At 44.9% G+C, this 18,687-nt stretch overlaps 1 protein-coding gene across 25 annotated transcripts in view; it reads left to right on the plus strand.

Moving 5' to 3' along the window:
* EHMT1 (euchromatic histone lysine methyltransferase 1) overlaps window positions 1-18,687 on the plus strand; it is a 138,101-nt gene that overhangs the window by 62,582 nt on the left and 56,832 nt on the right. For all 25 annotated transcript variants that reach the window (XM_083597175.1, XM_083597166.1, XM_083597170.1 and 22 more), the window contains 3 exons: window positions 3,430-3,517; window positions 5,726-6,267; window positions 16,238-16,391. In XM_083597175.1, coding sequence (XP_083453301.1) covers window positions 3,439-3,517; window positions 5,726-6,267; window positions 16,238-16,391 — 775 coding nt within the window. In that variant the 5' untranslated portion in view covers window positions 3,430-3,438. The remainder of the gene's footprint in view (window positions 1-3,429; window positions 3,518-5,725; window positions 6,268-16,237; window positions 16,392-18,687) is intronic.

Genomic DNA, 18,687 nt, shown 5'->3' on the forward strand with positions numbered 1-18,687 from the left:
TTTCCCACATTTTGTTACTTCATCCTATTATTTATTATTATTATTTTTTGTATAAACACAAAAAACTGGTGATGCCAGGGATGGAACTTGGGTTTTTCTGCAGGCAAAGCATATAATATTCTCTACCACTGGGTTATAGCCATTCCCCCAGATCTCTGGGAGATAGGGAGGATTACTTATATTATTTCTTCGTAAGGTACCTTTGCCATAAGATCCCAAGGTGGTTTGCAGCAATAGAATACAGTGGATGCTCGGGTTGCGAACGTGATCCGTGCAGGATGCACATTTGCAGCCCAGAGTGGCATGTCTGCGCATGCGCAAAGCGTGATATAGTGCTTCTGCGCATGCGCAACTGCCGAAACCCAGAAGTAACCCGTTCTGGTAGTTCCAGGTTTTGGTGGTCCGTAACCTGAAAAAACGCAACCTGAAGCATCTGTAACCCGAGGTATGCCTGTATAAAATTATAAAAGCAAATGAAACCATTGCAATTATAAAACACACAAATGGAATGGAACAATACAAATTCAAGCAGAAGAGTGGGTTCTGCAAAACAAAACGCTTTAGCTTTTGAATTTAGTTAATAGTTGTATTTTGTTTTTCCAGTGACAATCTTCAGCTCAAAGCAGCTCACAATAATAGCAGTGACATTAAAGTTAGCCAGCATTACAATAGCCACAACCACGTCATAAACACAATAGGATATAAATACGGCAGAAAGTGAATGAAGTAAACAGTGCCATTCAATACAAGCTCAATAAAAGAAATGGCTGCTGAGCACTAGCCTTGTGCCAGGCGACATATGGCTTTTGCTGCACTGGACGCAGAAGCAGCGCATGTCCAGGCAGCAAAAACCTTTCATAGTTGTTCGTCTAGACTTCTTTTTCACCTTCGAAGAAAGGAATCAGTTGCTTCTGTGTTGTTTTTGGAGGAGTGGAGCAACAGGTTCCGAAGAGGAACCAGATTGTCTTCCTGTCCATCAAAAAACGATAAAGGGTATGCAGCAGTTCACCTCGCCTGCGGTGCCTGGGACTTTGTAGCTTAGAGGAAAGGCAAGTCAGAAGTGACATGGTTTATGAAACTTTGCAAGGCACGGAGAAGGTGGATAGAAAAAAGCTTTTGCCTCTCTCTCCAAACACTGGAACTAGCGGACATCCAATGAAGTCCGACGTTGGAAGGTTCAGGACAGGCAAAAGAAAATATATTTTTTTTACACCGCACGTGGAACCCTCTCTTACAGGAGGCAGTGATGGCCACTAACTTGGGCTGCACAGATTAATGGAGAATAAGGTTGATCAGCCACTGCTAGCCATGATGGAGGCTGTGTTCTGCCTCTGTGGTTGGAGGTAGGGATGCTTCTGAATGCTAGTTGCTGGAAACCACAGGATAGGGCAGGTGGGCTCTTGTGCTACTTTAAGGGTTCACACAGGCATTTGGTTGGCATCTATGAGAATGTGATGCTCTACTAGATGTGCCATTGACTGATTGAGCATGGCTCTTCTTAACGTTAATTACTTGGAGGTTTTGAGTTGGATGCGTTGTCTAACTTTTAGATCGCCAGAGTTTGTTTCAAACACTTAACTCTGCTGCACTATAGGACTTAAGTGATTATTTTTACTGTTAGCTTAGTCTTGCTTTTTTTGGAAATATTTTTTGTCGTCGTCGTCATCCCCACCCCCTCCGGATACTTCATTTCATTTTTATGTTCCTATATTTGGCCTATTATTTCCTGTATTCCTAAGTACAAAGACTGGAGAAAAAGTTATATGGAAATGTGAAGCTGCTTTATTTGTTTATTTCTGGGTTAGATAATTGGTCTACAAAAGGTAAAGGTAAAGGGACCCCTGACCATAAGGTCCAGTTGTGGCGCTTGCGGCGCTCATCTCACTTTATTGGCCAAGGGAGGCAGCGTACAGCTTCCAGGTCATGTGGCCAGCATGACTAAGCCATTTCTGGCGAACCACAGCAGTGCACGGAAACGCCGTTTACCTTTCCGCAGGAGCGGGACCTATTTATCTACTTGCACTTTGACGTGCTTTCGAACTGCTAGGTGGGCAGGAGCAGGGACCGAGTAACGGGAGCTCACCCCATCGCGGGGATTCGAACCGCCAACCTTCTGATTGGCAAGTCCTAGGCTCTGTGGTTTAACCCACAGCGCCACCCGCGTCCCTACGTAGCCCAAAACTATTGCTCTGAGTGGGAGCAGCTTTTGAAGATCGGAGACTTCTTAGCAGAGACTCTTTTTACATCAGGGGTAGGAAACTTCAGACCTAGAGGCCAAATGTGGCTCTCTAGGACCCTGCCTCACCCTTGGGAGCCTCCTCAGACCAGTCTTTCTGAACCTTGGGTCCCCGTATTTTATTGGTCTACAACTCCCATCATCCCTAGCTAGCAGGACCAGTGGTCAGGGATGATGGTTGTTGTAGTCCAACAACTTACAGGGACCCAAGGTTCAGAAAGGCCGCCTTAGGCAATGGACTCTCCTCAGCCACATATCCTCCATGAGTCTTTTTGCTTGGCTGGCAAGCATCTTGCTTTCCTGGCTGGAGGATAGACATATAAGGAACACCAGGTTAGGGTGAGAGTTCTAGCTTGAATTAGACCCATCTAGTGAAGATTATATGGGAACGTCAGAGCATGCCGTAAACCCTTATATAACCAGTGGTCTGCAGGTGAGTTTGTCCTGCAAGTTCCAAAGATCTCAGAAGCCCCACTCTGCAGTAACTCAGAGCAGAGCTTTTGAAGTGGCTGCCCCCATTGTGTAGATTAGCATTCCTATTGAGATACCCACTATCTTCACTTTCCAAAAACAGTTTGCTTCTTGTTTCCCCAGCTGGATAAATGGATCTTTGCCACATGTACCTAGTTTATATTGGTTTGGTTTTGTTTTAAATGTGTCGGCTGCTTTTTTGTACTTTTAACTGTTAGTTTGTTTGTTTTGCTGCTTTTATTGTGCATCATCACCTTCAGACAATTTTATAGAAGGCAATTGATAAATTAATGGTGATAACAGTAATAATAATTTGAATCGAAGTTATTCTACTTCCCAGCAGTGGGAAACCACTAACTCACTTTCCTAATTAGTCCCACCAAGCCTCTCCATGTGGCCAAGCCATGTTTATATATGATGTCAGGGTTGATGGGAGTTGTGGGTCTTGCACAGTTGGCATTTGTCAATGTCAACAATCAGCTGATCGTTGTTGCTTCTATCCATTCTCCAATGATCATCTGGTCAGGATATAACCACTACACTTCCTTGTAACTTTCTGGCAGTTTCTTGTTGCAGCTACTTGGGAGTAATTTTTTTTCTTTTTGCCTATGAGACTCAGCTCTGGTTTGGGGAAGAAAGCATGCCCTACTCAGCAGTGTCTCTTGCTAATTTATAAGCATAAAAGAATCTGAATTTCCTCTCCTCCCTTCTATTCCATTTAGCAAGCTCTAATGAGTAAAGGAGAAGCCAGAAGAGAGATTTGTATGAAGACAGAGCTGCTGAAAGATATCACCAACAGCAAGGAAGAAGGTAAGCAATGCATTCTGCTTGAGGCTGACCTTATGGGCATCCTTTTCAGGCCAGAACACTTGCACTTCTGGGCCCTCTTGTAAACCTTAGGGTGCCTGGTGTTTAAGGGAGGAAAACCTTACATTAAAGCAAGAATGCAGGCAAACAACCATGGTATTTGACCTGGTGAATTCGTTATCGGCATATATTCAGGCAGTGTGCAGAAGACACCCCAAATAAATGTAACACAATCCTACGCGGGTCAACCCAGAAGCAAGTCCTATTGAGTTCAGTGATGCTTATTCCAAAGCAAGTAGAATGGCGATCTAGGTCTTGGAGCTATGGAGTGGGTTTAAAACACGCATTTTTTTTCCTTTTCTGAATCTCATTGGTAAAAAAATACGTTTTGGGTCTGCACTGGTCAAGTCCCTAAGAGAGGACAATGTAGATCTTAGATTTTTAATTGTAGCAAAAATTCCTTTAGCAGGAGTGTTCAACCTCTGTGTCTTACAATGCTCCCTGTCAAGGGGAAACCATTTAAAAAATGAATATAAACCACCACAGGTATACACACAACTTGAAATGTTTATAGTGTTACTTAACAGCTGCAATACTCTTGCAGTTCAGTGACACAGATATCTATCAGAATTCCTCAATGAAATGTGAATTTGAAGAAACCACCAGAATGTTTGTTTTCTGTTGAGAATGTCCACCTTGTTTGTCTACTTACAGTTGCATACTATCTTAAATTTGAGGCAGCATGTGTGGAATTAGCTCATTTTATATCCCCGTGACCCTGTTGTGGCAGGGTAGACTTGCCTGAGATTAATCTTGAGGGACAAATTGATAAATGTCCTTTCTTATAAGCGTAAGAACTCCCATGCTATAAGGTGGACAAGAGTGTTGGCTTTGAATGTGGGAGATTTTGGTTGAGCTAGTTTCTGGTCATCTGCAGAAATAGTGTCTGTAGAAAAGGTGTGAAATTGTTGAGAATATTTGTGCTCATCCTTGTACTTCATCGATCCTCCCTCCACAAATATACACACAATGAAGATCAAGATAGTTATGAGCAGCACCCGGTGATAAAACAGACTAACAAGGCCCTGGAGGACGGGCCATAATTTTCATAATACTGCACTGGTTTTTGATGAAAATGAGGATTGTAGTGCAAAAGGGGTGTGTGTGTGTGTGTGTGTGTGTGTGTGTGTGTGTGTGTACCCACACCCACACCTGTATACATAAATACACACACACACACTCACACACACACACACACACACACACACAGACAAAGAGAGTATTCCGGAAGGGCATTCATTGCAGTAGAAAAGTAATACTATGGTTATTAAAATAATGAGTTGCTTTATGAACTTTGCTTTGTAGAACAAATAAAATAAAGTTGATTAAAACCATATTTGCAAATACTGTATACCATAAGTAACCCATATTGTGGAAAGGCATTCTTGAATAAAAATATCTTCAGTGGGTGCCTAGACAAGTTTCCCCCTATATTGGTATAGTTATCAAAGGAGCCAACTAGTTTGTGCGTTAAAAGAATAAGCAATACTAGAATCATTTTAATAAACTGTTAAATAGCACTGCCTTTACAAATTCTAAGAATAATAAAATAAATTCTTCAGATGTATATTTGAATTGTTGCATAAATGACTGGGGCACACTTTGGGGAAGTGTATATTTAAAATATTTCCAATATAGATCCAGATTGGAATATAAAGATCACTTATAAAAGGCTGGGTGAAAGAGGAAGGTCTTTGATAGGCACTGATAAAATGACAGAGACAGCGCCTGTCTGACATGAAATGGAAGGGAGTTCCAAAGAGCAGGAGCTCTCTCTTCCAGGATGCTGTTGAAAACCAGTAGCTGGAAGTCATAAGTGGGGAAATACTGTTGCACCAGGTGCTGCTTTCAGGTTCCCAGAGTCATCTTACTTTGAGAATTGGATGGTGGAGATGTGCTTTTGGCCTCAAATAGCCAAGGTTTCCTTATGCTTGGAAGAACATAGGAAGTTGCTGTATATTGAGTCAGACCAGTGGTCCACCTAGCTCACTATTTTATACACTGACTGGCTGAGGGGATTGTACCTGGAGTTGCTGGAGTTTGAATCTGAAACTTTATATGCATAGAAAGCAGGTGCTCTGCCACTGAGCTGTGGCCTGTATGTTCCTTTCAGCCTTCACTCCATCTATCCCCCTCTTTTTCTGCCTCCAGGATTTAATGCTATGGCAGCAGATGAACATGCCATAGAGAAGCAAATTGGAGAGCCAAAGATGGCCCCTGGAGGTGAAACCAATGGCTCCTATGAAAGCAACGAAGCCAAGAGCCACACAAATGCAGCTAAGAACCCTCAGGACAGTGTAAAAGTGAGCCAAGGGGCCTCCACTGCGAAGCTGAGCAGAATAGCAGAGAATGGCATTTCTGAGAGAGACAGTGACACTGGGAAGCAGAACCACATAAAAGCAAACGATTTCATGCATACTTCGGTCACGGGGAGCAATGGCTACATTTTGCCGAAGCAGATGGCTCATGGGCCGCCCAAACGGACTTCTAGTGGGGCTTTTGCCACGAAGACACTTCCCGCAGGAGGAGGCAAAGCAAAGGCGATGAGCACCTTCTCCCAGGCACAGGCTGCTCTGCCGGCTAAGTCTGGGGAGGGTGGGAATGAAATGGAGGCTAAGAAATCAGCAGCGGCGCCTGCCAGCGTCAAGATCCACAGAGCTCGAAAGACGATGCCCAAGCCGTCCTCTAGCCTGGTAAAGTATACATAAAGTATGGTGGCGCTGTGGGTAAAACCTCAGCGCCTAGAACTTGCCGATGTTCAGGTCGGCGGTTCGAATCCTCGCGGCAGGGTGCGCTCCCGTTGCTCGGTCCCAGCGCCTGCCAACCTAGCAGTTTGAAAGCACCCCTGGGTGCAAGTAAATAAATAGGGACCGCTTACTAGCGGGAAGTTAAACGGCGTTTCCGTGTGCTGCGCTGGCTCGCCAGATGCAGCTTGTCACGCTGGCCACGTGACCCGGAAGTGTCTTCGGACAGCGCTGGCCCCCGGCCTCTTAAGTGAGATGGGCGCACAACCCTAGAGTCGGACACGACTGGCCCGTACGGGCAGGGGTACCTTTACCTTTAATAAATTGTGGGGCGAGGTGTGTGTGGGGTGTGTAGAGGTTGGGTGTGTGTGAGTGTGGGCTAGTGTAAGCTTGAGGCTGTTGTGCAGCATTTATTCTCTCCCCAGGTGTCTGTCAAACTTGAATGTCTCTGTAGAATTCTGGGGGTTCCCAGATCCTGAGAAGAATGACTTCTGGGGCAAACTCAGTCTAGAGTTACTTTATCTGTAACTTTGATTTAGAAAAAGATTTTGTGATCTTCTAGGACAGGAGTTGCCAATGTGGTGCCAATGAACACAACAGCAGCCTTCAGGTCCTGCCCTGGTTCCCATTCTCTGAACACACACATACACTGTCCCCTTGGCCATGACGAGGTGAGGTGGTTACTTCTTTTCTCGCTTGAAAAGTGCATAGAGCTGAAGGAGGAAGTTGGAAGAGGGGCACTCTTTCCCACTTCCTCTTCAAGCTCTATGTGCTTTCCCAGGCTCAGGTTAATGGGTCCAGCTTTCAAACAGATCCCTTGGAAAAGGAAGTGAATGTGTGCACGTTTTCTTTCTGCCTATTGTTTGAGGAGCGGCGGCTGATTCAGGGTCAGTGAGAGAGACTTGATCAGAAGAGTAATATCTGTAGTACTCCCTCAAAAAATCCAAAGGTGCCCACAGATGTTGCAAAGGTTGAGAACCCCTGTTGTAGGAGCACCGTGACCAGCAAGTGTCCTTGAAGTGGTTTTTTTTTGCATTCACCCATTCATTTCCTTCATTAAATTGTATAGCTGGAACATTCTGTGCTCATCCTGTAACAAGAGCAGTTGAGATATCTCTCCCTCCTGCTTCGGAAGAGGATGATACCTGTGTTTCTCCCATCGCTTGCAGACAGTGCACAAGGAACTGGCTTGATGGTTTCATGCCTTTAAGATCTGCCCTGGTGTAATTGTATCTCTATTTGTATTTTTTATATACAAATATCTGTCTATCTATCTCTAGAAGATCATGTGGCTGAGCTTTATACAGCCAGGCACCCAAGACATTGATCGATAAACATTTACACAACTTACACATGTGTGATTCTTGCATGAAGCTCAGGTCTTCTTTAAGCTTGCCAGTAGATTCTTGGTTCTTGGATTTATTGGCTCATCAGCAATCCTTCCACATTTTCCAGAGCAGCTGCCCTGGGGCAGGCTGTAGATATCTGGCATTGTGTTCGGGAGGCTTTGCTCAGAGTGCATAAACAGCTCTATAATTCTTCCACCTGGCATTGATTTTTAAAGGCTCCTGCACTTGTGTGTTGTTAACAGGGACCTAGGATTGTGGTAGTGGTGGTTCACCTTTCTGAAATGTGTTTCCAACAGCCTATTCTCACCTGATGCCTGGCAAGTGTATTTAAGGTGCAGGAAGGAATTGCTTGAAGTTGTATAGTCAGAGCACGTCAAAGTGCAAGTAGATAAATAGGTACCGCTCCAGCGGGAAGGTAAATGGTGTTTCTGTGTGCTGCTCTGGTTCGCCAGAAGCAGGTTATATTTGCTGGCCACATAAACCGGAAGCTGTACGCCGGCTCCCTCGGCCAATAAAGTGAGATGAGCGCCGCAACCCCAGAGTCGGCCATGACTGGACCTAATGGTCAGGGGTCCCTTTACCTTTACCCTTACCTCATGTTATGTTTGTTTCAGGTTGCACGTTTTCAGGTTGCGTCCTGTGGCGACCCGGAAGTACCAGAAAGGGTTACTTCCGGGTTTCGCCACCCACGCATGCGCTGACGCACAAAATGACGTCACGCGCATACGCAGAAGTGGCGAATTGTGATCCGCGCGTGCACAGATGCGGGTTGCGTTCTTTTCAGGTTGTGAACGGGCCTCCGGAATGGATCCCATTCGCAACCAGAGGTACCACTGTATATATAAGTCATTCAGGTAAAAGGCTGCTGAAGATGCCTTGATTCTTCCAGCAAATCATGAGGGTAAGCAGAGAAACTCACCAGCATTGAGCCAAGGTTTAGAATGGAGAAGGGCTATGTATTGTAGATGTTAGTGCATAGGTAGGGAACCTCAGGGCTGGAGGCCAAGTGCGCCCCTTGAAGCCTCTCTTTCTGGCCCTCGGAACTCCCCCCAAGCTACTGATCCTCACTGATACTACTTCCACCTCCAGTGTTTTTGTTTATCTGGAATGTCTCCTTGAACTCTCATCGTGTCTCCTGCTTGCCTGGATGGAGGGTAGAGAGGGATGTGTGTAGAAACTAGTTTATTGTACGGAAGAACAAATTTACATTCGTGCCCTGCCCACCACTGGCATGTGGACCTCTTAGCTGAAAAAGGGAACTCCAGGATGGAATGCGGTACTTGGACAGCTGCCAAAATCTCCCCACTGCCTTGTTAGCTGAAAATAGTGGCAGCTAGGGATTTGTGATTTTTCTCTTCCCTGGAACAGTTATGGACAGCCCCCCCCCAATTTATGCACATTCAATAAGCGCATGACCATGTATATGTGAATCTCACTGAACCTGGAAGTCACCTGGAAACACCATAAACACATCACTGAAACATCATTTGGTGCATAGCTTATTATATATCTGAGTTTCTGGGTATACCCCCTTCACCAGCAACTTGTGAGTCTGCAGCCTGTTTGAGTTACATGTCTCTGCATTGACCTGTGTAGAAAGCCTGTTGGTTTTCATAAGAATCACCCAGGTTTTCATGTTTTTTTAGGCTGCCTTTTGAAGCAAAGGCACTGTGTGTAAACAAAGGGTTGTATCAAAATGTTCGTTTGCTTCAGATTAGACCTACTGAAATAAATGTGCTTTTAGAAGTACCATATTTCTCGCTCTATAAGACGCACCACAAGAAGCACCTAGTTTTTGGAGGAGGAAAACAAGGAAAAAAATATTCTGAATCTCAGAAGCCAGAACAGCAAGAGGGATCGCTGCGCAGTGAAAACAGCAATCCCTCTTGCTGTTCTGGCTTCTGTGATAGCTGCGCAGCCTGCATTCGCTCCATAAGACGCACACACATTTCCCCTTACTTTTATGGAGGGGAAAAGTGAGTCTTATAGAGCAAAAAATACGGTAACTGACCCAGCTATGGGTCTTATAGAAGAACAGGGATAATGTGCTTTCTGCAGCGAAAGCTTCTGTTTGGGCACTGTCATCATTGGAGGTTAACGCTGAACCTGAGAAGAGTGTCACATTTATATTTTCAGCCACAGATTTCTGATGGTAAAGAGGGAAGGGAGGAAAAACCCTGACTGCAACCCTGGAGAGCCACTGCCAGTCAGCGTAGACCGGCAGTTAGATGATTTGATTTGCTATTAAACACTTTATTATCTTCCTAGAATGAACTGTACTGCTTCTGTTTCGCAGGTGCGGATCAGATTTTTAAAGTTCTCACTATGTTAAAAACACATCTCCAGTAGGTAGAAATGAACAGAGCAAGGGATTTATCTGATTATCAAGAAGTTTTCTGGTTCCTGCGGGTTTAATACTTGAAATGTGAATTAGGCTGGAAACAAATGAGGCATCAGATTGTCTGGTTATGGCAAAAATATTATGCATGATCTTTTTCTTCCATTTGATTTCGAGGCCAAATTAGCTGATAATAATAATTTCATTATTTATACGCCACCAATCTGGCACGGTTGCTACTTAATTTTTGGTGCCTGAAAAAAAAGTTAGGGTAGTTAATTCATTATTTTCACCCCTTTTCTGTTTTCAGCAACTTTCCTCTATTATCCTGAAGGGTTTCCTTGGATGTTTATTTTACCGGGAAGCAAATTGCCTTAAAACACAGGTGGGGAAATTCAGGCCTGGGAGCCAAATCCATCTCCCTGAACCCCTCTATCTGGCCCTTGGAATTTCCGCCAGGCCACACCACTTACTGACTCTGCTCATGCCCTGAGTGTGTTTTGCTTACCTGGAATGTACCCTTGAACATGTCTGGATGAGGTTTAGGAGAGCAGAGTGTGTAGGAGATACTCAACTACGGTGGTACCTCTCGTTGCGAATGGGATCCGTTCCGGAGCCCTGTTCGCAACATGAGCAGAACGCAACCCGCGTCTGCGCGTGCTGCAATTCGCCGCTTCTGCGCATGCGCATGATGTCATTTTGAACGTCTGTGCATGCGCGAGTGGCAAAACCTGGAAGTAACCCTTTCCGGTACTTCCGGGTCAACCGCCGGACGCAACCTGAAAAGATTTAACCTGAAGCAAACGTAACAAGAGCTATGAAAGTAAAATTGCTCCAGCCACTTTTGTCTCTGGCCCTACCTACCTACCCCTGGCATGCAGCCCTTGGAAAGTTGCCAGGAAAGAATATGGTCATGGAATTGTAGTGTTGGAAAAGGGACCCTTAGGGTAATCTAGTCAAACCCCCTGCAGTACATGAATCTTTTGGCCATTGTGGGGCTTGAACGCTTAGATTAAGAGCCTCATGCTCTACTGACTGAGTCTTCTCAGTTCCTCGGGCAGAAATTAAGTTCCTTACCCCTGGCCTTAAAGAAAGGGAAGATTTTGGGAGAAACGTCCATCTGTTTGGTTTTTTCCCCTTTCCCCCTGCAGCATTTTAGGACTTAAAAATAAAGGTGTACGTATGTAAATGTCTGTGTGTTACAACTGAGCTTTCCATAGAATCGTAGAATCTTATGAGTTGGAAGGGACTCCAGGGGTCATCTATTCCAACCCTGTGCAATGCAGGAATCTCAACTAAAGCATCCATGACAGGTGGTCATGATCTTGCAGGTTTACTTCCTTTCTGTTATATAAGGACTATCTTCTTGTTTTTGTTTTCGATCTGGGATTTTTTTTGTCTCTTTGGCATCTGTTGCATTTGCTTCTTCCTGCGAAATATAAGTCTCCTTGCACTGAAATTGCTGTTGTCACTGTTTTGGCTCTGAACTGGCAGCCAATTTGAAACTCTTAGTTGAGAGCAAGACTCCAGGAAAACACTCCAGGGACTTTTCTTTAATCAGTTCATATAACAGACTGACATGTATAAGTGACCCGGTCTTGTCCCTGGCTATTGCAATGCTGGTGGAAGACAGCTCTGTTGTTGATTTTGCTATTATATTATATTATTATATTATATTATATTATATTATATTATATTATATTATATTATATTATATTATATTAATTTGCTGGTCACTTGTTATGCAAAAAGGTCTCTAAGTTAGGGTTGCCATATTTTAAAGAGCAAAAAGAGGACACATTTGATAATAAAAAGAAAAAATGGGGGAGGGGTGGTATTTAAGAGATACCAATGAAAGTAGAGTAAGAGCAAAAAGAAGATATAGTTAAAAGAAAAGTATTGCCCCCCCCAAGAGAAAGAATTAAAAATAGAAATAATAAGAGGGAATTATTGTTTTTAATAATATTGAAAATAACAACAGCAACAACAATAATGATGATGATGATGATGATAATAATAATAATAATAATAATAATAATAATAATAATAATAAACCAATATATATGTGTATATATGTGGAGAATAAAGAAAAAGAAAAAAGGGGGTAGAGGGAAGGGTGTGTGTTTGTATATAAAAATAATATATATCTGAATGAAATCGAACTGTAGGGTCCAATCGATGTCAGAAATCGAAAGTTAAAGAAAATTTAAAATAGAGAATTATAAGGTCAAATTAATGTTAAAGATCAAAGGGGGGGAAATAGACATAAAATTCAAACCCAAGGGTGGTCCAAACTGCAGAAGCAACAACAGCAGGCTTGCGGGGTTCAGCCATGTGTGAGAGAGTTTGGGGGTGGTGGCAATCTTGGGGAGTGGGGTTGGGTTAGACTTTTCCCCTCTGCCCCCACACGGGTGGGCTCTGCTCCACGGTCCCGGGGGGTGGTGGCTGATCCCCCGCAAGCAACTGGCATGAAGTGGGAGAAGGAGGGAAGGCCTCTCCGGCCCCCTCTAAATGTTGCTCAGAGGCTGCAGCTGTGGGGGGCCTCCTTTCAGCGTTGCCCTATTCCCCAACGCTTGCCCCTGGTCGTGAAGGCCACAGAGATCCTGCTCGCGAGTAGTGCCCGGGAGCGCTGCTTGCCTGCCGGTGTAGAAGCAGGCCCTTGCCCGGGCAGCTGCTCTGTCTCACTGGCCTGGCAAGCTGGTCTTGCCGTACCTGGAGGTGGGCTGAGGGAACCCAACAAGCCTGTCTCCTGCTGCGTACCTCTCAGTTGGGTGAAGGTGGCGGTGCCAAGCAGAATAATAATAATAATAATAGTAATAATAATAATTTTTTATTTACAGTGATACCTTGGGTTACATACGCTTCAGGTTACATACGCTTCAGTTTACAGACTCCGCTAATCCAGAAATAGTACCTCGGGTTAAGAACTTTGCTTCAGGATGAGAACAGAAATTGTGCTCCGGCGGCACAGTGGCAGCGGGAGGCCCCATTAGCTAGAGTGGTGCTTCATGTTAAGAACAGTTTCAGGTTAAGAACGGACCTCCAGAACGAATTAAGTATGTAACCAGTGGTACCACTGTATATCCCGCCCTCCCCAGCTGAAGCCGGGCTCAGAGCTGCGAACAACAATAAAAGTAACACAGCATTCTAAAATCAATTCATTTTAAAATCAATTCAAAAGCAAATTAATGGCAACCATTGGGCTAGAGTTCTGTGAGGATTACCAAAGGAGGGGAGTCAGGCTGTGCCCTGGCCAAAGGCTTGGTGGAACAGCTCTGTCTTGCAGGCCCTGCGGAAAGATGTCAAGTCCCACAGGGCCCTAGTCTCTTGTGACAGAGCGTTCCACCAGATTGGGGCCTCGGCCAAAAAAGCCCTGGCTCTGGTTGAGGACAGCCTAATCTCTCTGTGGCCTGGGACCTTCAAGATGTTTTTGTTTGAAGACCGTAAGGTCCTCCTCTGTGGGACATACCAGGAGAGGCGGTCCCGTAGGTACGAGGGTCCTAGGCCGCATAGGGCTTTAAAGGTTAAAACCAGCACCTTAAACACACAGATCGAGAACGAAGGTGGTAAAAAGAGTGTGTGGATTGGGCCCGGGTGGGTGGGAGAAAGACTTCACGGATGTGCTGCTTTCCTGTCCTGAAAAGTTGAACGGCATGTTATTCAGAAATGCCGCTTTAAAACCCGGACTTTTGGGCGATTTCTAAGAATTTCTCCCCGCCCCTTGGATGGTAATTCCACCTCTGAAAAAGAGGACATATCTGAGAAAATCCGGACGTATGGCAACCCTCTATATGTGACGTGCAGTGAATTTACATTTGTAAGTGTAAGTGAAAAATACATATAATAAAAAGCACATATAAACAAAAACACTCACAATCCATTAAAAAAACCCACAAGGCAATCTGCAGCAACAGCAGCAGAAATCTTCAGTTGCAAAACACCACCAGAGTCCTATAAGATGCCTAGGAGTTGTATTCCACATTAGTTCTACTCAGAGTAGACCCACTGAAATTAACAGACGTGACTGAGGTCTGTTAATTTCAATACTCTTAACTTGATTGAATTAATACTATGGGTTTTTATCACTCTTTGTTTGTTGGTTTACCTATGATCCACTACCATTCTTTCATGTGAATTGCTGCTCTTAATAAGATACTTATCACTGCCTGTACTTTTCTGGTTTCATTTCCTGGTCTCACAATTGATGATTCTGACTGCATGCCCCTCCCCAGGCACCCCAATATGTGTACATCCTTGAAACTCAGGACACTTAATTGATTTGATGAAGCATACTCTATAAAACCTTATGCCATAATAAATTAATGTGAGACTTTTTTGAGACTCGATGTGAGACCTAGTTTGCTTGCCTAGTTTGCTTGCCTAAAGAGGAGAGACACAGAGCTTGCCATTCCATACTAGAGGTAGAGAAGAAGGCTGCTTCTCTGTTTGATTGTCATCATGGGTGCAGTGAAGGATAATCTCTCTTCTGTCTGCCCACTGACCTGCCCTCATGGAATTCCATACACTCTGTCCGCATGCATTTAGTGTTCTCCTGTGGCAACCAGGCTACCCCTTATATACCATGGGTTGTATCCAATACTCAGAATAGGACCCGTTTAAATGGATGGACATGACTAACTTAGGTGCATGAACTTCAGTTGGTGTACTCTGAAGTTTGATGCAACCCAAAGCATCTGGTTGGCAACTCTTAGAACCCAGTGTTGGACTCGATGGACTGCATTGGTCCAGCAGACTCCTCTTCTGTTCTTAAGACTGCTTAAATAGCTCATTCATCTCCCAGATTGTTCTGAAGCCATTAACTGTAGTTTTCTGGCTTGGACGTAACAGGAAACTCTTGTTAGCTGAAGGCTACCTAGTTTGTTTACTTTCTTATGCAATGGGTAGGGGAGCAGAGCAACTCTGTTCAAGACCATTAGTTCCGTTCATATCTTATTAACCTGAAATATGAGCATCCAAACATAGCCCCTGCCTGCCAGGTTCATAGACTGCCATTCCCCATTCCCTCTTCTTGAGGCCTTAGCACAGGAGTAGCCAACATAGTGCGTGCTAGATGTCGCTGGGCTGCAGTTTCCACCATCCATTGGCCTTGTTGGCTGGGGGCTGATTGAACTACAGTGGCACCTCTGGATACGAACTTAATTCATTCCAGAGGTCCGTTCTTATCCTGAAACTGTTCTTAACGTGAGGCACCGTTAGCAAAAGCGTGTCTGCCGCTGCGTGCACTCAATTTCCGCTCACATCCAAGGGCAAAGCTCACAACCAGGAGCAACTGCTTCCGGGTTAGCACAGCTCATAACCTGACGCATGCTCAACCAGAAGCGATCGTGTCCAGAGGTACCACTGTAGTTTCCAGCAACATTTGGGAGAGTACCACATTGGCTGCTCCTGTCTTACCACACTCTGCTCCAGTGCAAGCCACGAGTAGCTGCCTGATCCGTCAGTCCAGAGGCCCATCTATTCCAGCATTCTATTCTATTCTTAACCACACACCCTGATGGAACGACCCACAAGCAGGACTTGCATTCTCTTGTGCTGGCAGTGGAAATTCTGCCTGATCACCTGCGCCCTTCAATATCAAAACACAGTGCAGGGTCATAACCTCTATTCATATGGTGCAGTAAGGATTGTTTGTCCCAGTATTCACTGCCTTGGACTATTTTCTAATGGAGGGGTGTTTTAAGCAAAATGAGTCTGAAGTGTGTCCGTTCCTAGCCCAGTACATGTGTGTTCCATTAAGCAGATGTACTGAGTGCCTAAACCTCTGCCAATAGAACCATCAACAGGCACTTTTCATTATTGATGGCTGCTTTAGATGAGTGCCTCTTAACTGCCTCCTGTAATTTCACTTTGATCCTTCATGCATTTTTTTTTATTTAAAAAAAATGAAAACAAAAAGAAAGAAGGGCACCTTATGTGGCTGAAAGAAAGATTGTGGGCTTTAGGTGTCTTTACTCATCGGTTGTGCTCAAGTTCTTTGCTTTGGATGGGGGGGATTCCATCTCTCTTTGTGCAAGAGAAAGGTTTGGGAGCCGGGTTTACATATTTACAAGAATATGTGCCTTTTTAATGAGGATTAAACATCCTTTCTTTCCTTCCTTCCTTCCTTCCTTCCTTCCTTCCTTCCTTCCTTCCTTTTTAAAGTAATGTTTTCTTAAGGTAGTTGATTTTCACCAGAAAAATATAAAGAGTTCTTTTTGATTTCTGTTCCCAGCACACAAGTAGAGACCCCAAAGAAACACCCAAGGAAGATGGAAGAAGGGAACTTTTGGAATTTGGGAAGCCCCCCTCTTTGCCCCCTGTTCCTGGCCTTCATTCATCTCTACCTCAGAACCAGAGCTATGTGGCAGCATCAAAATCACAGACAGGTAAAGAATTAACAGAGCATACCCCCCTTTCTATGTTATTTTTGTGGGGAAGCAAAAGCTCAAGTTGGGAGTCTGCTGGCCTTTTCTGTAACCCAGGGTTTCCCAGATTGTGGTCTGCAGACTACCAATGGCCCATGAGCTTCACCAGGTGGTCCACAGGGTGTCCACAGGGTGTCCATAAATTAAAAATTATACCACATCTAGCACAGAGCATTATAATTGCTAAAATGGGGGGGGGGAATGTAAGTGGTCTGTCAAGACCCTCAGCAATTTTCAAGTGGGGTGGGGGAACCACTGTTGTGGCCACTTTCACTACCGCCATCTGCCCCCTTTGATTGGATTATCAGCCCTTGCAATTTAAGCAGAAAATTGCTGGAACATTGTGGAGGTGGAGCTGAAGTTCCATGCACCTAAAGCTTAAATGAGGGACAAATTTGGCTTAACACACCAATAAACAGAAGGTCAGGGGTTTGTCTGCTGTTGTTTTTTAAATGTAACAGTGTTTGTGTCTTGTGTATTTTCAAATGAACCATAGCATGCAAGAAGGGGAAGCTTAAACCCTTCCCTCCCCAGCCAAGATCCTGACAAATAAGAACTGCCATAAGAAAATAAGTAGAGACCTGCTGGATGAAGCCCTTTAGTCCAGCATCCTCTTCAAACAGTGGCCAGCCAGATACCTTTGGGAAGCTTGCAAGCAGAACCCAGCGTAACAATGCTCTCTTCACACTTGCAGTTCTCAGCAGCTGGCATTGGAGGAGGGGTGAAAAACAAAGCACATCTAATCCTGTTACCTAATGCTTGTTTCTTTTTACTCCTCCACCAACTCTTACATGCGTGTTTCCCCAGGAAACAATCAGTTTTCCCTTTCCTCTATGCAAGGAGCAGAGGTGCCCCAGTAATTCTCAGAACCCTTAACAAACTACAGCTCCCAGGATTCTTAGGGGGAAGCCATTACTGTTTGAGTTGTACATTAGTGCTTTAAAAGTATGATGTAGATACAGCTTTGGATTCTAAGGGCCCATATATACCTCACATTAATGTGGACTGTGAACCTTTTGTGTCTCCTTTAATTGCCTCTTGTATATGGGGCATTCTCCTCCAACTTCTTGGAAGGAATTCAGTGGCGCTGTGGTCTATAAACCACTGAGCCTCTTGCGCTTGCTGATTGTAAGGTCGGCAGTTCAAATCCATGTGACAGGGTGAGCTCCCATTGCTTTGTCCCAGCTTCTGCCAACCTAGCAGTTTGAAAGCATACCAGCAGATAAATAGGTACCACTGCGGGGAGAAGGTAAACGGCATTTCTGTGTGCTCTGGCTTCCGTCATGGCCTCCTGTTGCACCAGAAGCGGTTTGGTCATGCTGGCCACATGACCTGGAAAGCTGTCTGTGGACAAACACCGGCTCCTTCGGTCTGAAAGCAGAGATAAGTGCCACACTCTGTAGTCAAATTCTACTAGACAACCATCCAAGGGTCCTTTACCTTTAAAAGTAAAGGTAAAGAGACCCCTGACCGTTAGGTCCAGCCGTGACTGACTCTGGGGTTGTGGTGCTCATCTCACCTTATTGGCTGAGGGAGCCGGTGTACAGTTTTCAGGTCATGCGGGCAGCATGACTAAGCTGCTTCTGGCAAACCAGAGCAGCGCATGGAAACACTGTTTACCTTCCTGCCAGAGCGGTATGTATTTATCTACTTGCACTTTGGCGTGCTTTCAAACTGCTAGGTGGGCAGGAGCTGGGACCGAGCAACGGGAGCTCACCCTGTTGCAGGGATTCGAACCGCCAACCTTCTGATTGGCAAGCCCTAGGCTCTGTGGTTTAACCCACAGCGCCACCCGTGTCAAAATTCTGCTAGACAACCGTCCAAGGGTCCTTTACCTACCATTAACTCCAGCTTCTGCTATCCCACTCTTTCTCCTCCCTAAATCCAAGGATCCCCTATGCCAGTGTTTCTCAGACTAGCCAGCAGGACCAGCGGTCAGGAGTGATGAGAGTTGTCATCCAACAACAGCTGGTGATCCAAGTTTGAGAAACACCACCTATGCTTTCACCTATGCTTTGAAAATCTCGAGAGGAGAGCTGCATCAGGGAATCTCTGGATTTGGGGAGGCAGGAAATACTTTGCATCACAGCCTAATTGCTATTCTGCATTGGGGAAACTTTTTGGTGGTGTGGGAGGAGTGAAACTGCCATTGGACGCAGCCTGCATCTTTATCATGAAGAGGCTTGACATCACCCCTAAATGTGCACTCCTCCATTGTCTCCCAAGACAGATGGATGCCAACTGTATGATGCAGATT

This window comes from Podarcis filfolensis (genome assembly GCF_964270895.1).
Source record: "Podarcis filfolensis genome assembly, chromosome: Z".
Taxonomy (NCBI): Eukaryota; Metazoa; Chordata; class Lepidosauria; order Squamata; family Lacertidae; genus Podarcis; species Podarcis filfolensis.